The sequence below is a fragment of the Mesoplodon mirus genome, assembly GCF_964341445.2.
Source record: "Mesoplodon mirus genome assembly, chromosome: 2".
Classification (NCBI taxonomy): domain Eukaryota; kingdom Metazoa; phylum Chordata; class Mammalia; order Artiodactyla; family Ziphiidae; genus Mesoplodon; species Mesoplodon mirus.
This window is the reverse complement of record NC_138977.1, coordinates 108,675,168-108,695,292: the sequence shown is the minus strand read 5'-3', so window position 1 is coordinate 108,695,292 and position 20,125 is coordinate 108,675,168. Positions and strand designations below refer to the sequence as shown.

Here is a 20,125-nt window from a genome sequence, read left to right as displayed (position 1 = left end):
AATCTTTAACATACATTATGGAATGCAGAGCAACTCCTGCAGGGGAGGTATCATAATCAATATTTCAGAGTTGAGCAAGCAGTCCAGAGAACAAAGTTGCATAGCTGGGAAGTGGAAGAACTAGAACTTCAATCTTAGAGTATATAATCAAAAGACCTTGAGCACAATAAACGTAAAGGTGTTTCTGACTCAGTTGAAAGACATGCTTGTGTCTATGAGAGAGAGCTTCCTTCCTTCCTCCCTCCCTCCTTCCTTCCCTCCCTTCCTCCTTTCCTCCCTTCCTCCCTTCCTCCCTTCCTTCCTTCCTTTCTTCCTTCCTCCTTCCTTCCTTTCTGTCTCTTCTTTTCTTTTTTGGTTGTTTGCTTGTTTTTAGTTTCTTTTTTTTTAATTTGGGCAGGTAGAAGACCTTGTCATCCCTAGAGAATTGTCACCATAATCCTAGTAAAATTTATGCATGGCTTTTGGTCACAAAAAGCTTATTCTGTTCTATATATCAATTTCTAACTATACGGATGCAGGGAAAATATTAAGTGAGTTAGCAAAATTAGTAGAGAAGCCACTTCTGCCCCACATGTTCTTCTTGCTCCTCATCACCCTTAACAAGGGAAGAATTGGTAGTTCTTGTATGTGAGGAGAAGAAATCATTATTTTCCTTCTCTACAAATAGGAGAATTTCATCTTTGCTTTTACTTAGGTATGGGTGCTATGTTAAACATAAATAACTGTACCAACAGAAGAAAAATATAATTATAATTGATAATGAAAAAAATGTATGATATTAACTGACTGATTTCAAATTATCCTGCACATAATAACATAGTATAAAACTAACACAAAAACTGAAGTCTCAGGTAGTTAGTCCTGAGAATTCAGTCTTTTCCAGTATTACAATTAAAAATACATATTTTATTAAGACACCTGATAAATAATATAACATTGTTTCAGTTTCAGTTGTTGAACTACAACCTTGCAAAAAAGAATTCTTAGTAAATCATCAAAAAGACAGACTTTGGCTGTTTTTTTCCTCATACACAAATATTTGTAGAATCTTTGAGTACTACATGTCTTGAAACATATTCTTTTAACACTGTTGCCGAAATTACTGGGCAAAGAACAATGTCAATATCAACTTGCATGGAAAATAATAATATTATTATTACCAACAATAAGATGAAGTAGATATGGAGATTATATGGCTTCAAAATAGCTATTATAAAAGAACTTAAATGAAAAGTTATGCACATTGTTGAAACATGTTAAAATATGAAGAATCATGAAAGAAATGGAAGGTATAAAGAAGAAACATTAAAATTTTAGAACCAAATTATACAGTGACCAAAATTAAAATCTCGCTGGATGGAATCAATAGCGGAATGGAGAAATCAGTGAACTTGAAGATAGAACAATAGAAATTATCCAATCTGCACAATACAGAGAAAAAAAGACTGGCAAGCTAATGAACAAAACCTCAGGGACCTGTGGGACAATAGAAGTTCTAATATACATACCATCAGAGTCCCAAAAGGAGAAAGACTACAGTGCTAAACAAACATTTGAAGAAACAATGGATGAAAGCTTCCCAAATTTAGCAAAAGACATAAGCCTATAAATTCACGATGCTGACTAGGCCACAAACAGGGTAAACCAAAAGAAAAACAACATCAACTAACTGGATCTAATTGACATTCAGAGAACAGTACACCCCAAAACAACAGAATAGTCATTCTTTTCAAGGGTGTATGGAACATTCACCAAGGTAGACTGTATCCTGGGTCATAAAACAACCTTAAATGTAAAGTAACTGACTTACTTCACTCTGTATGACAGACTCTACGTCCCTCCACCTCACTACAAATAACTCAATTTCGGTTCTTTTTATGGCTGAGTAATACTCCATTGTATATATGTGCCACATCTTCTTTATCCATTCATCTGTTGATGGACACTTCAGTTGCTTCCATGTCCTGGCTATTGTAAATAGAGCTGCAATTAACATTTTGGCACATGACTCTTTTTCAATTATGGTTTTCTCAGGGTATATGACCAGTAGTGGGATTGCTGGGTCATATGGAGGTTCTATTTTTAGTTTTTTAAGGAATCTCCATACTGTTCTCCATAGTGGCTGTATCAGTTTACATTCCCACCAACAGTGCAAGAGGGTTCCCTTTTCTCCACACCCTCTCCAGCATTTATTGTTTGTAGATTTTTTGATGATGGCCATTCTGACTGGCATGAGGTGATACATCATTGTAGTTTTGATTTGCATTTCTCTAATGATTAATGATGTTGAGCATTCTTTCATGTGTTTGTTGACAATCTGTATATCTTCTTCGGAGAAATGTCTGTTTAGGTCTTCAGCCCATTTTTGTATTGGGTTGTTTGTTTTTTTGATATTGAACTGCATGAGCTGCTTATAAATTTTGGAGATTAATCCTTTGTCAGTTGCTTCATTTGCAAATATTTTCTCCCATTCTGAGGGTTGTCTTTTGGTCTTGTTTATGGTTTCCTTTGCTGTGCAAAAGCTTTGAAGTTTCATTAGGTCCCATTTGTTTATTTTTGGTTTTATTTCCATTTCTCTAGGAGGTGGGTCAAAAAGGATCTTGCTGTGATTAAAGTGTTCTGTCTATGTTTTCCTCTAAGAGTTTTATAGTGTCTGGCCTTACATTTAGGTCTTTAATCCATTTTGAGTTTACTTTTGTGTATGGTGTTAGGGAGTGTTCTGATTTCATTCTTTTACATGTAGCTGTCCAGTTTTCCCAGCACCACTTATTGAAGAGGCTGTCTTTTCTCCACTGTATATTCTTGCCTCCTTTATCAAAGATAATGTGACCATATGTGCAGTTTATCTCTGGGCTTTCTATCCTGTTTCACTGATCTGTATTTCTGTTTTTGTTCCAGTACCATACTGTCTTGATTACTGTAGTTTTGTAGTATAGTCTGAAGTCAGGGAGCCTGATTCCTCCAGCTCCGTTTTTCTTTCTCAAGATTGCTTTGGCTATTTGGGGTCTTTTGTGTTTCCATACAAACTGTGAAATTTTTTGTTCTAGTTCTGTGAAAAAATGCCAGTGGTAGTTTGATAGGGATTGCATTGAATCTGTAGATTGCTTTGGGTAGTATAGTCATTTTCACAATGTTGATTCTTCCAATCCAAGAACATGGTATATCTCTCCATCTATTTGTATCATCTTTAATTTCTTTCATCAGTGTCTTATAATTTTCTGCATACAGGTCTTTTGTCTCCTTAGGTAGGAGTGAAGTAAGTCAGAAAGAGAAAAACAAATACCGTATGCTAACACATATATATATATGGAATCTTATTTAAAAACAATGGTCACGAAGAACCTAGGGGCAAGACGGGAATAATGACACAGACCTACTAGAGAATGAACTTGAGGATACGGGAAGAGGGAAGGGTAAGCTGGGACAAAGTGAGAGAGTGGCATGGACATATATACAGTACCAAACGTAAGGTAGATAGCTAGTGGGAAGCAGCAGCATAGCACAGAGATCAGCTCAGTGCTTTGTGACCACCTAGAGGGGTGGGATAGGGAGGGTGGGAGGGAGGGAGATGCAAGATGAAAGAGATATGGGAACATATGTATATGTATAACTGATTCACTTTGTTATAAAGCAGAAACTAACACACCATTGTAAAGCAATTATACTCCAATAAAGATGTTTAAAAATAAATAAGTAAATAAAATAAAGTAATTGAAATTATACAGATATATTTTCTGACTATAATGGAATGAAACAAGAAATTAATGATAGAAATATGTCAGGAAAATCTCTGAACACTTGGATATTAAACAGCACAGTTCTTAACAGTCCGTGAGTCAAAGAGAAAGTCTCAATAGATATTAGAAAAGATTTTTAAGTAAATGATAATAAAACATGAAAATTTGTGTGATACAATTGAGCCGATGATAAGAGGGAAGTTTCTATCAGTAAATGCTTATATTAGAAAAGAATACAGTCTAAAATGAATAAGCTTAAACTTTAGGAAGCCAGAAAAAAAGAACATGGATCAAGCAGAAAAGAAAGAAATAACAAACAGAAATCAATGAAATTGAAAATGGAAAACCAATGGAGAAAAATCAATGAAACAAAAATCAGGATCTGTGAAAAGATCAATAAAATTGATAAACATGAAGCAAAACTAAGAAAAAAGAAGGAACAGGTTATCATTATCAGATATAAAAAAGGGATATCATTAAAGATCCTGCAGACATTAACAGAATATTAAGAGAATGCTAATTATATACATACATTAGAAAACAAAAAGGAACTGACTAATTCTCAAAAACCACAAACTAACGAAACTCACCCAAGATGAAATAGGCAACCTGATATTCCCATAATGATTTAAGAAATTGAGTTCGTTGCTAAAAACTTTTGGAAAAACTTCTTCAGTCCCAGATGTTTTCACTGGAAAATTCTATTAAACATTTAATGAAGAAATACCACCAATTATATATAACCTCTTCCAGAAATAGTGGAGGAAAGAACTCTTCCTAACTCATTTTATGAGGCTAAAATCATCTTCATACCAAAACCTGACAAAGAGAAAGAGAGAAGGAGAGGTGAGGGGAGAGGGAGAAGAAAGAGAAGGAGAAGAAAAAGTAGAGGAAAGGTGGGGGAGTAGGGATAGGAGAAGGAGAAGAAATTACAGAGCAGTATCCCTAATGAACATAAAAAACATTCCCAACAAAATGTCATCAAAATGAATCAGGCAATTTATAAAAAGAATAATATGCATGACCATTTGGGCTTTATCCCAGAAATTCAATGCTGGTTCAGTATTGAAAACCTGATCAATGTAAATAGTTGAAAGAAGAAAAAAACACATGATCATGTAAATACATGCAGAGAAAGCATTTGACTAAATACAACATCCATTCATTATGTTTTTAAAGTCCGAAAATTAAGAAAAGAAGTGATATTTGTCAACCTCATAAAAGACATCTACAAAAAAGCCACCAACATGCTTAGTGGTAGAAAGACCAGATTCTTTCCCCATAAGATCAGGGTCAAGGTAAGAATGTCTTCTCTCACCACTCCTATTCAACATAAGAATAGGAGTCTTAGCAATAAGTGCAGTATGGTGAGAAAAAGAAATAAAACACATGCAGATTGGAAAGGAAGTAATCAAGCAGTCCCTGTTCCTATATATATATATATATATATATATATATATATATATACAAAATTATACAGAATCAAAACAATTCCTAGAACTAATGAGTTTAGCAAGGTTGCAGGAATAAGGTCAAAACAGACAACTCAGTTGTATTTCACTATGCTAGCAATGTACATTGGTTACCAAAATTTTAACAGATAATTCATTTACAATAACTCAAAAAATAATAGAAGTACTTGAGTATAAATCTAACAAAGTGTATGCAATCTATATGCTAAAATGATGATAAAAGAAATAAAACCTAAACAAATGAAAAAACATACTGTGTCCTTGGATTAGAAGTCTCCACATGGTAAAGATGTCTTCTAGGGCTTCCCTGGTGGCGCAGTGGTTGAGAGTCCGCCTGCCGATGCAGGGGACATGGGTTCGTGCCCCAGTCCTGGAAGATCCCACATGCCACAGAGCGGCTGGGCCCGTGAGCCATGTCTGTTGAGCCTGCGCGTCCAGAGCCTGTGCTCTGCAACGGGAGAGGCCACAACAGTGAGAGGCCCGCATACCGCAAAAAAAAAAAAAAAAAAAAGATATCTTCTAAATTGATCTGTAGATTTAATGCAGTATCAATCCAAATCCCAGCAGGATTTTTTCTAGACATACTTGTTGATTTTTTAAAATTTATATGGAAAGGCTAAGGACCTAAAATAGCTAAAATTATTTTGAAAAATAAGAGTAAAGCTGCATCCGTCTTACCACTCAATTTAAGAATTACTATAAAGTTACAGTAATGAAGTCAGTGTGGAATTAGTGAAGAGATGAACACATAAATTGATGGAACAGAAGACAGAATTCAGAAATAGACTCACAAAAATGGTCATCTGATTTTTTTTTATAAATATGCAAAAGCAATTCAGTGGAACCAGGTAGCCTTTTCAATAAATGTTGTTGGAACAACTGCTCATCTATTTTGAAAAAAATACACTTCAACCTGAACTTTCACTTGATGCAATTAAATCTAAATGGCTCAGATTTAAATTTAAAATATAAAACAATAAATCTTTTAGAAGAAAACATAGGAGAAAATCTTCATGACCTTGGGTTATCAAGAACTTGTTAGACATGAACCCCAAAACATGACCCATAAAAAAAATTGGAGTTCATCAAATTTTAAAACTTTTGTTTTATGAACGTCATTGTTAAAAGAATGAAAAGACAAACTACAGACAGGGAAAAATATATTTGCAAATCACATATCTGAAAAAGGAGTTGTAGTTGTAATATATAAAGAACTCTCAAAACTCAACAATAAGAAAACAAACAACCCTATTAATAATGAGCAAAGCCATGAAAACCCATAACTTATGTTTAACCATCAGACAAACCCAAATTGAGGAACATTGTACAAAATATTTGACCAGTCCTTTTCAAACTGATAAGGTTATCAAAAACAAGAAAAGTCAGAGAAACTATCAATCTAGGGGAACCTCAGGAGACATGACTACCAAGTGTAATGTGGTATCCTGGATGTGATCCTGGAACAGAAAAAGGACACTAAGTAAAAATTAAGGAAATCTAATAAAATATGGGCTTTAGTTAATTGTAATGTATAAAATTGGTTTATTAGTAGTAAATAAAGGTACCATGATAATGTTTGATGTTAAAAATAAGAGAAACTGTGTGGAGTATGCAGGAATTCTCAATACTATTTTTGTAATTTTTCTATAAATATAAATCTTTTCCAAAATAAAGTTTATCTTATTTTAAAAATGGGCAAAGAATTTGAATAAACCCTTCACCAAAGAAGATATAAGGATAGCAAATAAACTCCTGAAAAGTTGTTCAACATCATTTGTCATTAGGGAAATATAAAATAAAACCACTATGACTAATATGTATAAAATAGATAACTAATAAGAAGCTGTTGTATAAAAAATAAATAAAATAAAGATGTTCAAAGAAAAGAAAAACACCACTACACAACTATTAGAATGGCTAAACTAAAAAATACTGGCAATCCCAAATGCTGACAAAGACACAGAGCACCTAGAACCCTTATGCTTTGCTTTTGGAAATGCAAAATGGCACAGCCACTCTGGACAATAGTTGGCAGTGTCTTATAAAATTATATCCCATCCATTCTACTCCTAGGAATTACTCTAAAGAAAGAAAAACATATGTTCACCCAAAAACCTGTGCACGAATGTTGTCTAGCAGCTCTATTCATAAGAGCTCAAAACTGAAAACTGAATGTCTATCAATAGATGAACAGGTAAACAAACTATGGTATATCCATACAATGGAACACTGCTCAGCAATAAAAGTGATTGAACCATGATTCAACAATTTGGATCCGTCTCAGTAGCATCACACTGAGTTGAAGTCAGTCTCAAAAGATTGTATACTGTATCATTACCTTTATGGGAAATTCTCAACAGGACACAACTATAGCAGTGGAGAACAAATCAGTGTTTGCCAGAGGTTAGGGTGAGGAGAGGACATAAAAGGATAGCATGAGGGAGTTTTTTGAGGTGATGTAACTGTTCTGTATCACAATTGTAGTAGTGGTTACATGATCTTTACAAGTGCTTAAGTTCATAGAACTGTACACCAAAAGGAAAAGTCAATTTCACTGTATAATTTTTAATAATATTTATGTATGAAAACAAAGATAAAAGATTTAGTGAAAGAAAATATATATGCTCTAACAAGAAATAGAAACTATGCAGGATAAACTTTAAAGAAAGTAACGTGCAAGCTCTATATGAAGAAAACTTCAAAGAATTTTAAAGCCACAAAGGAAGTTTTTAACATTTGGAAAAAACTTACAATGTTCTTTGAAAGACCTAACATCATCAAAATGCTAAATCTCACCAAGTTAATTTATAATATAAATATGCCAATAAAACTGCCAACAGTTTTTTGTTAATGTTTTTGCCTAGGGGTGGGTTACTAGGCAAGTGATTCTAACAAAAAAATGTGGAAAATAAAAAAATAGAAATAGCCAGAAAAACTGTCTTTTAAAAGTGTAACAAGCTTTAGCACATCTTAGTAGTAGTAGTGCTAGTGGTAGTGGTGTAAAATCTCAAGTATTTTAACACAGTGGTGAACCACTAAGTAGACCACAGGAACACAACGGAAAGTTAAGCAGTTGACCCAATCACTGGAATGCAGTATTTGGTAAAATGTCATTTCAAATCTGTGGTGAAAAGATAATTATTCAATAAATAATACTGGGGGCTTCCCTGGTGGCGCAGTGGTTGGGAGTCCGCCTGCCGACGCAGGGGACACGGGTTCGTGCCCCGGTCCGGGAAGATCCCACATGCCGCGGAGCGGCTGGGCCCGTGAGCCATGGCCGCTGAGCCTGCGCATCCGGAGCCTGTGCTCTGCAACGGGAGAGGCCACAACAGTGAGAGGCCCGCGTACCACAAAAAAACAAACAAACAAACAAAAAAAAAAAACAAATAATACTGGGACGACTGGGTATCCATCAAGAAAAAAATAAAATGAAGTTGGATTCAAACCTGTCTTTGTTGATAAACCAGAATACATCCAAATGGATCAAACCCTTAAATGTAAAATAAGTGGAGCCATAAAAATGTTAAGAGAAAAACATGGGTTAATTTATTTATAGCCTTGGGTGGGGAAGACCTTTATAATTATGCTTCAAAATTCTGAAGCCGTACAGACAAAGATAGTTAAATTTGATATATGAAAGCCAGAAGTCTGCAATGAAAAAATACCAGCATCAAAATAAAATAAGAATTAGAAACTGGGAAAAGCATTGCATCTCAGACATCAACAAACAATTAAGTTCTGTAATGTAAAAAGAGCATGCAGAAGCAAGAAGAAAAAGACCAATAGTGCAATAGAAGAGTATGCCAAGGGTATGACTAAAGAAATACAAATGATTCTTAAACAAATGAAAAGTTCAGCCTTAAAGATAATAAGAAAATGTTAATTAAAACTATACAGAAATGTCATTTGTCATATATCAAATTGACAAAACTGTAAAATTTTGGTAGCATTCTCAGCTGTTAAAGCTGTAAGAAAACAAGTACTCTCTATATGTCTAATGGAAGTTAAAAACCCCTTGTGGAATGTAGGTTAGCAGCTGTCTATCAAATTTACAAGTGTATTGTCTCTTTGACAAATGTATTGTCTCTTCCTAGCAATCCAACTTTTGGGAATTTATCCTGCATATCCACTGGCACACGTATAACCTGACATGTATGTAAAGTCATTACTTGCAGTAATGTTTGAAAAAAGCAAAAGATTAGACACATCAACTGAAAACATCAGTGTGAATTCTTGTTTAACTTAATAGATATACAGATGAATAGTTGTATAGTTAAGTGTAAACACATATATACACATACTTCTTAGCTCTGTTCACAAAGAGAGCCAAAAAGCAATGACATCCAGTGGCAGTGAGCATACCATCCAGGACCCAGTTCTTGGATTATAATTTCATTCTCCAAGAAAAGGAACCAGGACTCCTTAGAAATATGGCTGATTGTAGACCTAGAGCAGGGAACATAAAAGGTGAGCCTGGGGGTATCTTGTAGTGGCCGAAAGAAAGGGCTAAAAAAACAGAATGATGGGGGTATGTCAAAGAAATAGAGAAGCCAACTGAAAAAGCACCCAGTGCCCAAAGTTAGAATAATTTGAACGAAATAACATAGTATTGAATTATAATCCAAAGTATAAAATTAACATCCATGAATCCATACTGATGGAAATTAATGATTGAATAAATAATTAACTGGGGTAAAAGAGACAAATCTCCCATGTAAAATTCCCAATAATTTATGTAGATACCTCACCCTCAACAAGTTGAACACCATTCGCCACCCCTTAAGTGAGGGCTGCAAACCTCCTTCCAAAGAGGACAGTATGGAAAGGGGGAAAAATAGTAACTTTATAGTAGAGAAGCCTGACAGATACAACCTCAGCCAGGTGACTAAGGCTAACACCACTAGTGATGAGCCAGGTTAAATAGCAATACCCTAGATATAATGTGATGAGAATGGCACCGTAGTCTTCCTCTCCAAAACATTTAACCCCTGTCTAATCATGACAGAAGTATCAGATAAACCCAAATTTAAGGACATACTACAAAATATCTGACCAGTACTTTTCAAAACTGTCAAAGCCTTTAAAAACAAGGAAAATATGAGAAACCGTGCTAAGGAGACGTGACGACTAAACGTAATGTGTCCTGGAGGGGATCCTGGGACAGAAAAAAGGCTTTAATAAAAACTGAAGAAATCCAAAGGGTGAACTTAAATAATAATATATCACTATTTGCTCATTAGGTGTGTCAAATGTACCATAGCTATATTAACAATGGGGGAAACTGTGTATGAGATATATGGGGACTCTCTGTGATATTCTTGCAACTTTTCTGTAAGTCTAAAACTACTCCAAAATTAAAACTTTACCTGTAGGGATTAGCCTATCCCTAAATTGGAATACTGTGCAGCGGTAAAAAAGGAAAGAATGAGGAAGGTTTTCTAGGTATCATATGTTGTTACTGAGTAGAGTAAGGTGCAGAATTGTATTCTTTTGTTTATGAAACAGACAGAATTAGTATTTATCTATGTCTTTGTTATATATACAAAGAAATGCTGGAAGAATACAGAAAAAACTAATAAAATTTTCTGTGTGAAGGATGTAGGAACTGGGCACATGGACAACAGGATTGGAGGAAGTCTTCTCACAATACACCTTCACATATATTTTTTGAACCATATGAATATGTCATCTATGACTTAAATTGTAAAAAGAAATGCATGACATGAACAGTCTTAAGCTTTGCAACCTCTGAGCTGAGAATTCACAAACTAGAAACAGAGTAAAGGAAAGTAGAAAAATTTCATGGATCTCACATTACAAATTTGACAAGAGATTTCCATTTTAAATGTTTTCCATAACATAACTTATGAATATTTCTTTTATGTGAAACTTTATATTGTTGATATCAGTTCAAAAATGAATTTTTAAAACTTGAGCACAATCAATCCAAGTACTCATAAACTATGACAGAGTGAAAGTACGTATGTAAAACCTAACCAGAAAAAAGCAAGGGATCTCGTTTTCCTTCTGGCAGAAAAAAAAAAAAATCCTCTCAAGCCTTTCGACCTAACAAGGTTATAGTTACCATCAGGAAAGAATGTAATCTTAGCTAAGTGTGCCAGGGAAGGAGGTGAAGTATGTTTATACTTAAACTAAGAGGTAGTGGAGGCCTGAGCACATAGTGAGCACTCCCATCCCATCCGGCAACATCTTCATAGAAAAAGTACCGAAGAGCACAGTTTGTGCTGTGAGCTGTAGTGTGGCCGACGGTTACTAATAAAATTCTAGTGTGGGGACTGTTACTTTATACTGACTCAGTTTCCGATCTATCCCTTGTCTCAGATTGTACTACATTATCCACAAGATATTCTGCAGACAACCCACCTGGAATCAAAGTAGATCAAACTAAAAGATTATGGAACATAGAATTTATACAGTTATCTTAACAGTATATATGTATTTTTTTAAGATTTTTTTTTGATGTGGACCATTTTTAAAGTCTTTATTGAGTTTGTTACAATATTGCTTTCTGTTTTATGTTTTGATTTTTTGGCCTCCAGGTGTGTGGGATCTTAGCTCCCTGATCAGGGATCGAACCTGCACCCCCTGCATTGGTAGGCAAACTCTTAACCACTGGACCGACCACCAGGGAAGTCCCTTAACAATATACATTTTGAGTTTCAGTTTTTCCAGGGCCTGACGAAGGACAGGATGTAGAGTATTAGACTGGGTATTTGGCCTCTATCTAGGTCGATGGGCCAAGGTTGATTCTCCTCTATATAACATGAATGTGGTAAATAACCATAGAATGCTTTTTAGTTCTATGAAGTTGAATTGTTTTTCCTCCAAACAGGAATGGTTATGATGATAATGATAATAATAATAATAATTAACATTTATATAGAATTAACTTGTGTCACTCACAGTGCCATTTGCTTTCCAAATACTTTTGCACTTAATTCATGCACAGTCTTATAAGATAGTTCCATTATTCTCCTCATTTTAAAAATGAGAAGAATATATGAGATTCAGAGAGGTTAAATCTGAACCCCAGAGAGCAAGAGCCCATCCTCCTGTCTACATGAGATGTGCCTGGCTTTGGGCTAAATTCTAGAAAGCACTATATACATGTAATATATATGTATCTTTTCAGTTTACCAAGAGTTTCCCATGCATTCCTTATTTGATCTTCACAACAGCACTATTATTTTGAGAATTGGTATTATTCTCATTCACAGATAAAGAAAATGAAACTCAGATTACCTAGGTAGTAAATGGCAGTTATGAGGTACCAATCTAAATCTTCCAGCTAATTATAAGTATAGTATGTCCTTTCATTACCCTAAATTTTCAAGGATAAATTTTATTTCTAACAGCGCTTAGTATTTAATTGGTTTAGTCTTTCATATTTTAATCACATCACTAAATGTGATTTTTAAAAGGGCAAACATTTCAGTTAGATAAGTGAAATGATAACTTTCCTAATTTTTAAAGCCATTATGTGTAGAAAGACATTAGACATAGAAAAACAGCTTTAAAGAGTCAGTTATATTTTAATATAAGGAAATAGTAATATAAATTTATTTTTGTGCTTGATAAGTATAATCACATCTAGAATTAGAATCATCTAAATTTTTTCTCTGCATTTCTAATTAATACCATTTTATTAATAAAATGATTCAGATTTTAATCCATTCATTTCTTAATTGCTTTTATCCAACAGATTTTTCATTTCTGAAATTACTCTTACTACTTTCAAAAGAAGTTTATCATAGAAAAAGAAATAGGGACTTCCCTGGTGGTGCAGTGGTTAAGAATCCACCTGCCAGTTCAGGGGACACAGGTTCAGTCCCTGGTCCGGGAAGATCCCTCATGCTGCAGAGCAACTAAGTCCGTGCACCACAACTACTGAGCCTGAGCTCTAGAGCCTGAGCGCCACAACCCCTGAAGCCGATGCACTTAGAGCCCGTGCTCCGCAACAAGAGAAGCCACCACAATGAGAAGCACATACACCGCAACCAAGTAGCCCCCGCTCACCACAACTAGAGAAAGCCCGCGCGCAGCAACGAAGACCCCAATGCAGCAAAAAATAAATAAATTTAAAAATAAATTAAAAAAAAAGAAAAAGAAATGTTCAGTAATAATTGAACTCCACTTAGAATGATACAGGAAAGCCTAGTTATCCAGTAATAATTCTATGTATCTGACAGACATAAAACAGGATCTGGAAGGAAGCCATGAGAATTGGACTAGTTGTCATTCATTAAACCAGATTTTAATTGTTATATAGTTTTATGCTTTTCTAATGCCTACACATAGAAAAGAATCTAGACTAAACAAGTTACAAGTTGGTGTTTATAGTGTCTTCCAAAATTTTAAATTACTTTACTGTCATTTTATTAGTAATTTGGGGACCTAGCACTTATAGCCCAGAAAGAGAAGCTATGTAACCCAGAAATAATTGGATCTGACAATCAGCCTGTGTCCTCATAACTCCTCTGCACTCTCCCCTTCTACCTCCCTGAAAGAGCCACCCCATTAACAAGACGTGGAAAGTTTACTAATGGTCTCCTAAGAGAGACAGAAGTTTGGTTGGGATTGGGAAGGTGGGATTCACATTGTTCAGCACAGTTCTCCCCCAGGCCCTCATCCTGGCCACCAGCTGACAATCACCTCCTCCAAGCAACCAATCCAACCTTGTTTTTTCTAGAGCCTTTCAACTCTCCACCTCCATGCTGTTCAGTCTCGTGTCCATACACCTCTCACTTGTCAGCAAAGGACAGTTGGGACACTCCAGTTACCTGGATTCTCCTCAGGATGCAGGGAGCTGTGTGTGTGTTATAAATAATATTTGTCTGCCACAAGTAAAAATATGAAAAGAAGATGGAGGTTAATATTTGTATTATACACGTTATAAAATTTAAGTCCAAGGCTTTTGACACTTATCTACTTCTTTTTCAACTAGACAGATGCCTTAGAAGATAGTTTTGCCTTGTTGTTTGTTTGCTTTTAATTGCGAGAGAATAGACCACAATCATTGACTTGTTTATTTTTGGTAATGGTGGCAAAGCGGTGTCAGTGTCACTCTTTTTGCACTGTCATCTGGCTCTCACCACCACCACCAGGCATACATTTGAGAAACAGCTTACATAAGTTATGTCTGTAGCTTGGAAAAGAAAATAATAAAATCTTGATTTTTATATAAAAATCCATATTTCTGGCATCCACTGAAAATCTTCAGGTCCAAATTCCCACATGGTAACAATCAACTAAAGCCGAGTGTTAGTTGACTCTGTTCGTTTACATTTTCAGCTCTGGGTTTGGTTCTGCTGTCTACAGTGGCTGAGTCTACCTTGTAGGCCTTCCTTACCAGCTAATCCAACCAACCTTGTGTCGTTTCTATCTATACTCTTAATCTAAGATCATAAAAAATTTTTCTTTTCCATTCTAAAGTAATCTTTAGATAGATTGAGGGTGCTTTTTTTTTTGCATCTTAAAATGCAAACAAACTCTTTAGACAATTGTATAGCATTAAGGTAATTTACAGTTGTTGGGTGTGTAAGCTCCTGTTCTTTTACATAAAATGTAATTATTAACATAAACAAACAGCAATAGTTTTACCATTTGTCCTCACAAATACTGAAAAATGGAATTTTTACACATTAAGGACATCTTGGGTTATTTTGTTGCCAAAACATCTATGAAAATAATGCTTTAGACTTCTTTGGATTTTATTTCAGCACTGCATATGTCCTTAGAAGACAGCATAAAATGGCTCAGAGAAGTTATGGCTGAAATAGGACCATCCCATTTACAAAAAAATGAGGAATGGAATATCTTTGATGTAAAACAAGCCAATGCTATTGTTGATTACTTGAAAATCAGGTATGGACTTTTTTCAGTAGCATTTAGTTTTCACTTTATGTTTTCTAGAAAATGTCTATTAAATAGAAGCTCATTCAATTTTTAATGAAGTTAGATATTTACAAAATTTTTGCAGTAATTAACCAACCGATAATTAGATAATATTCAAATCATCCATCCAATAAATAAAAACCAGGCCATTGAACATTTTGGCTTTCTTTGCATTCTTAAAAAGAAGTTTGTGTTTGATAAGCATAATTTCATTTAGATCTATAATTCTTATCTAAGAATTTTTTCTCTGAATCTCTAAATAATACTGTTCTTATTAATCAAATGATTCTTTCAGATTATTCAGATTTGATTACAATAGACTATACTATAGGTAGTTGACCTTGACCTTAAAATTTTACATTTTAAAGAGTAACATTTCCATTTAAACGTTTATTTTAAATGCTTTGTATTAAAAATTGAAGAGATTTATGTACATACTTCCTCAAATTTATTATATACCCTGAAATATTTGTAGTATTGACCAGTTAAACTCATTAATTCTTTCTTTGTGCTTCGAAACTGATGGTGGATGGAGGGAAAGTATTTAGTGATTCTTCATTGTTGAACTAAGAAATCTGTCTTTTTATATGACCTGTCACAAGGTCTGCATTAGAGTTTTGCATCTCTCCTAAGGGACATTTTTAAAGTTAGCAAATATTTAAACAAGATTTGGTAAAAATCTTTCTTTTGCCTAACCAAAAGTTTCTGCAGAATTTCTTTGTTCCTCTATTACTATATACTGCAGTACTTTCCAACTTTAAGTTTTACAATTCTAAAATAAATGGTGCTGTATGATGGTCTAGACATGCTCATGATTTGCTTGGCAAGGATCCTGGTTGTAGCCTGGAAGTTTTAAAAAAACTAATGTGTTTAATATGATAAGGTTTATATACTGGTTTCTGGCATGAATTAATAATGGTGTATGATATATTCTTATGTAATAGCATTTGATATAATATGACTTCTTAACGTTACAGTATACCTCCTAATGTGTGTCTCTCACTAAAAGCCACAGTAGTCTTCATATCAATTAAAGGGAGATCCTTGTATGGGGGGGAGGGAAGGGAGTGGAAATCCAGAGCTGGAGGAGAACTTGTTCCCCAAGGTATTTCTGCCCATCCGAATTTGGAAATCACTGGGCAAGGGGAATTCTCTGCACATTTGTAGAGCATCCTTCTTTCCCTTCTCTCTCCATTTGAGCCTTCCAGGTCTCTCTTGCAGAATACGTTTTTCAGCTGAGCTCTCAGTGCAAGAGTTTTATAATGGGCACCAGGACTGATAGTTAACCACAGCAGCAAAACCCATGCACTTTCTAGATGGTGAAAGATGGCAGCTCTTTTCTCTTTCATCATCTTTCTGGAATGTTCATCAGCGTATTTCTTGACATTTTATTGACTTTCAGAAAATGGTTAAGTGAAGAGGGAATATCAGTGTTAGTCACCTTTTGACCCTAACCAGGGTAACTTCACACACCAAAAATACCTAGTCTTACTTCTCCAAAAAAAAAAAAAAGTAATATTTGAAAGTTTAGTCAAATAAAGTAAATCAGAACTAGCTTTTATGCTGTTTAATCTTTATATTGTGATTTCAAAGAAATTACATGTTTTAAGTGTCTCTGTCACAGAAATTAAAGTATCAGTTGGTAAGTAGGATATCTGGAATTGATTCTTAAGTTGTGTAAAGACAAATGTGCTTTTCCGCAACACCTGTTCAGAATGTCTCATGTGTCCACAAATGCAAGTTTAATGTCAATTAAATCATATAATACTTTTCATTTTAATGACTGCAAAGAAGTTTTCTAAATATGAAGCTAGCTCAATTATCAAAAAAAAAGTATAACCATTTTTCAGTTTAACCTGATAATTAAGTTTAATCAACCAGTGAAAGCCCTAGTCAGTTTTGGGAGTGCGTGTTTTGGAACATGACCTATAGCACGTGAAACTTAACTGACAATAAAATTGAAATTTTGGGGACTTCCCTGGCAGTCCAGTGGTTAAGACTCCATGCTTCCAATGCAGGGGGCATGGGTTAGATCCCTGGTCAGGGAACTAAGATCCCAAATGCTGCGTGGCCAAAAATTTTTTAAATAAATAAATAAAGTTTAAAAAAATTGAAATTTCATTTGATGCTCTTAATAGAGTCTACACTGTATATTCCATGATGTGTCTGTGAATTGAAAAAACGAATACCAAAATTCCTCCCCAGCATTTCTATGAGTAATTCCTCCCCAGCATTGCTACTGAGTAATCTACTTATGCAACATATACATAACTTTTTAATATAGGACGTCATTTAGACATGTATCTGGTTCAAGGACATTATATCATTGTATATTCTATGTATTCCCTGGAAATCAGGTGAAGATAAAGTGCACGGTCATATACTCAATATAAGAAAACACTTATAGGGCTTTCCTGGTGGCGCAGTGGTTGAGAATCTGCCTGCTAATGCAGGGGACACGGGTTCGAGCCCTGGTCTGGGAGGATTCCACATGCCGCAGAGCAACTAGGCCCATGAGCCACAACTACTGAGCCTGCGCGTCTGGAGCCTGTGCTCCGCAACAAGAGAGGCCACGATAGTGAGAGGCCCGTGCACCGCGATGAAGGGTGGCCCCCGCTTGCCACAACTAGAGAAAGCCCTCGCACAGAAATGAAGACCCAACACAGCAAAAATAAATAAATTAATTAAAAAAGAAGAAAAGAAAGAAAACACTTATAAAACACCTCTTCAGGGGCTTCCCTGGTGGCTCAGTGGTTGAGAGTCTGCCTGCCGATGCAGGGGACACAGGTTCGTGCCCTGGTCTGGGAAGATCCCACATGCCACGGAGCAGCTGGGCCCGTGAGCCGTGGCCGCTGAGCCTGTGTGTCCGGAGCCTGTGCTCTGCAACGGGAGAGGCCACAACAGTGAGAGGCCCGCATACCGCAAAAAAACAAAAAAACAAAAAAACACCTCTTCACACAAATGTACTTCCTGGCGTGGAACCAGATGTCTTGACTGTTTTCATTCTGAGTAGTCTCCCTTTGATTTAGGACCAAGACAAGATGTTTAACAAAAATAGTTTAGGGGCTTGACTCAGCTGGGAGTCCAAAGGAAGAGGAAAAAAATACACTCCCATAACAGAAGTGTCACCTTGTTCCCATGTGAGGCCATTTAATATCTCCCTGGTAATGTGAGAGAACCTCAGCTGTTGGTGGGGACCAGAGCAAGGCAATGGTGGTATGACTTGACCTGCCCCTGAGTAAGTGCCTCCCTTTGGTGGCCCCCCTCCCCCTCCCCCCTGGCCTTGCCCAACCCTGTATCTTTGGCCACTGCATCCAAGTCATGCATTTTATTTTCATTGTAAGAAGTGAATTTCTTTTTTGGTATGAGATAATCTAATAACTGTATGCAATAAGGAGAATAACATGGAAAGATTATGAAATTGCAGGAAGGAAGATTTATGAATTGACTTCGTTGTGTGACACAAGATGGGGAAAGGAAGGTTTTAGACTAGTTAACTGAGAAGAAGCCAAGCTATTTCCAAAATATTCTACAGTCTTTAATTTTTCTACTCAAAGTCAGTTATTGATAAAGTAATAGTTTTAACCTTGAAGCTTTCTCTAGGTAACCAATGTAAGGGAAGGAGAATTTGAATTTATTTTGCTTCATTGAATCATCAAACTTCACTAATCTTTTTGTATTTTCTAGCCAACAAATCAAAGTAATGTCAAAAGCTAAGCTAGGGGCTTCCCTGGTGGCGCAGTGGTTGAGAATCTGCCTGCTAATGCAGGGGACACGGGTTCGAGCCCTGGTCTGGGAGGATCCCACATGCTGCAGGGCAACTAGGCCCATGAGCCACAACTACTGAGCCTGCACGTCTGGAGCCTGTGCTCCGCAACAAGTGAGATAGTGAGAAGGCCCGTGCACTGCGATGAAGAGTGGCCCCCGCTTGCCGCAACTAGAGAAAGCCCTTGCACAGAAACGAAGACCCAACCCAGCAAAAATAAATAAATAAATAAATAAAATTAGGAATTAAAATCATTTAAAAAAAAAAAAAAAAAAAGCTAAGCTAGTTTTCTGTATGTTGATGACTAATTTGAATGTAGTCAAAAACAAAACAAAACAAAACAAACCATGACTGAGTCTGTACACCCATCACTTTTTTAATGGATTGTGTTAGTAGTGAGATCAACTGCTAATATAACTCAGAGAGACCCAGCTGCCTGAGGATTTCTTCGTTGATTTCAAATGAATTGAAACTTTGATCCATTACAGCATTCAGGAGAAGCCATTATTATACATGCTCTGTAGCTACATTTTGCAAATGTTAATTTCTCAGTTATATTAAAATCAATTTTCTTAAATAGCAAAAGGCACCAGAGTGAAAGAGAAACCACTAAGACAATTTTTTGTTCTTTGGCATTTTGCTGTATTATGAGTCTATTAATTTTCCCAACCAGCAGGAAGAGAATTAGAAAAATTCAAATATTATCACAAACAGGATATTAGAAGTCAACCCTTCAGTAAATTTTTAACTCTCAGTAACACATTGCTGAGATCTTTAATCTTATTTGAACTATATATTTTTAAGCTCTTTTAGCTCTTTATAGTTTTTATACACTGACCATTTAGTCTTTCGGGTAGGAACTAAAGAAATTATCTTTCTCAGATTAATTCTTCTCTTTGATGTGTAATGGAATATTCTTCAAGAAAATCATTCATCTAAAAAGTATTTCAGTTAATGTTGCATCATTCTTCAGGTGTTATCAGAAATTACTTTAATCTTGAAACAGTTTGAGAACGTGAGAAGTAATTTATATGGAAGTAGCCTATAGAATTCAGTGCTATTCATATGAGAGGAAATTGACTCCAGTTTGGAGCAAAACATGAAAAAGAATGTGAAGTTTGGTGTTATTTAGAGGCAGTGCAATATTTGGTTGTGAGCCAGGAAAAGTCCAGATGAAATCTATCCCAAACCTATCCACTCATCACAGATTAGTTTACTGATATTAATTTAGGTAC

General features: G+C 35.5%; 1 protein-coding gene across 4 annotated transcripts in view; it reads left to right on the top strand.

Moving 5' to 3' along the window:
* Positions 1–20,125, top strand: part of CABCOCO1 (ciliary associated calcium binding coiled-coil 1) — a 127,546-nt gene that overhangs the window by 17,534 nt on the left and 89,887 nt on the right. For all 4 annotated transcript variants that reach the window (XM_082611051.1, XM_082611050.1, XM_082611052.1 and 1 more), the window contains exon 4: positions 14,950–15,094. In XM_082611051.1, the coding sequence (XP_082467177.1) occupies positions 14,950–15,094 (145 nt within the window). The remainder of the gene's footprint in view (positions 1–14,949; positions 15,095–20,125) is intronic.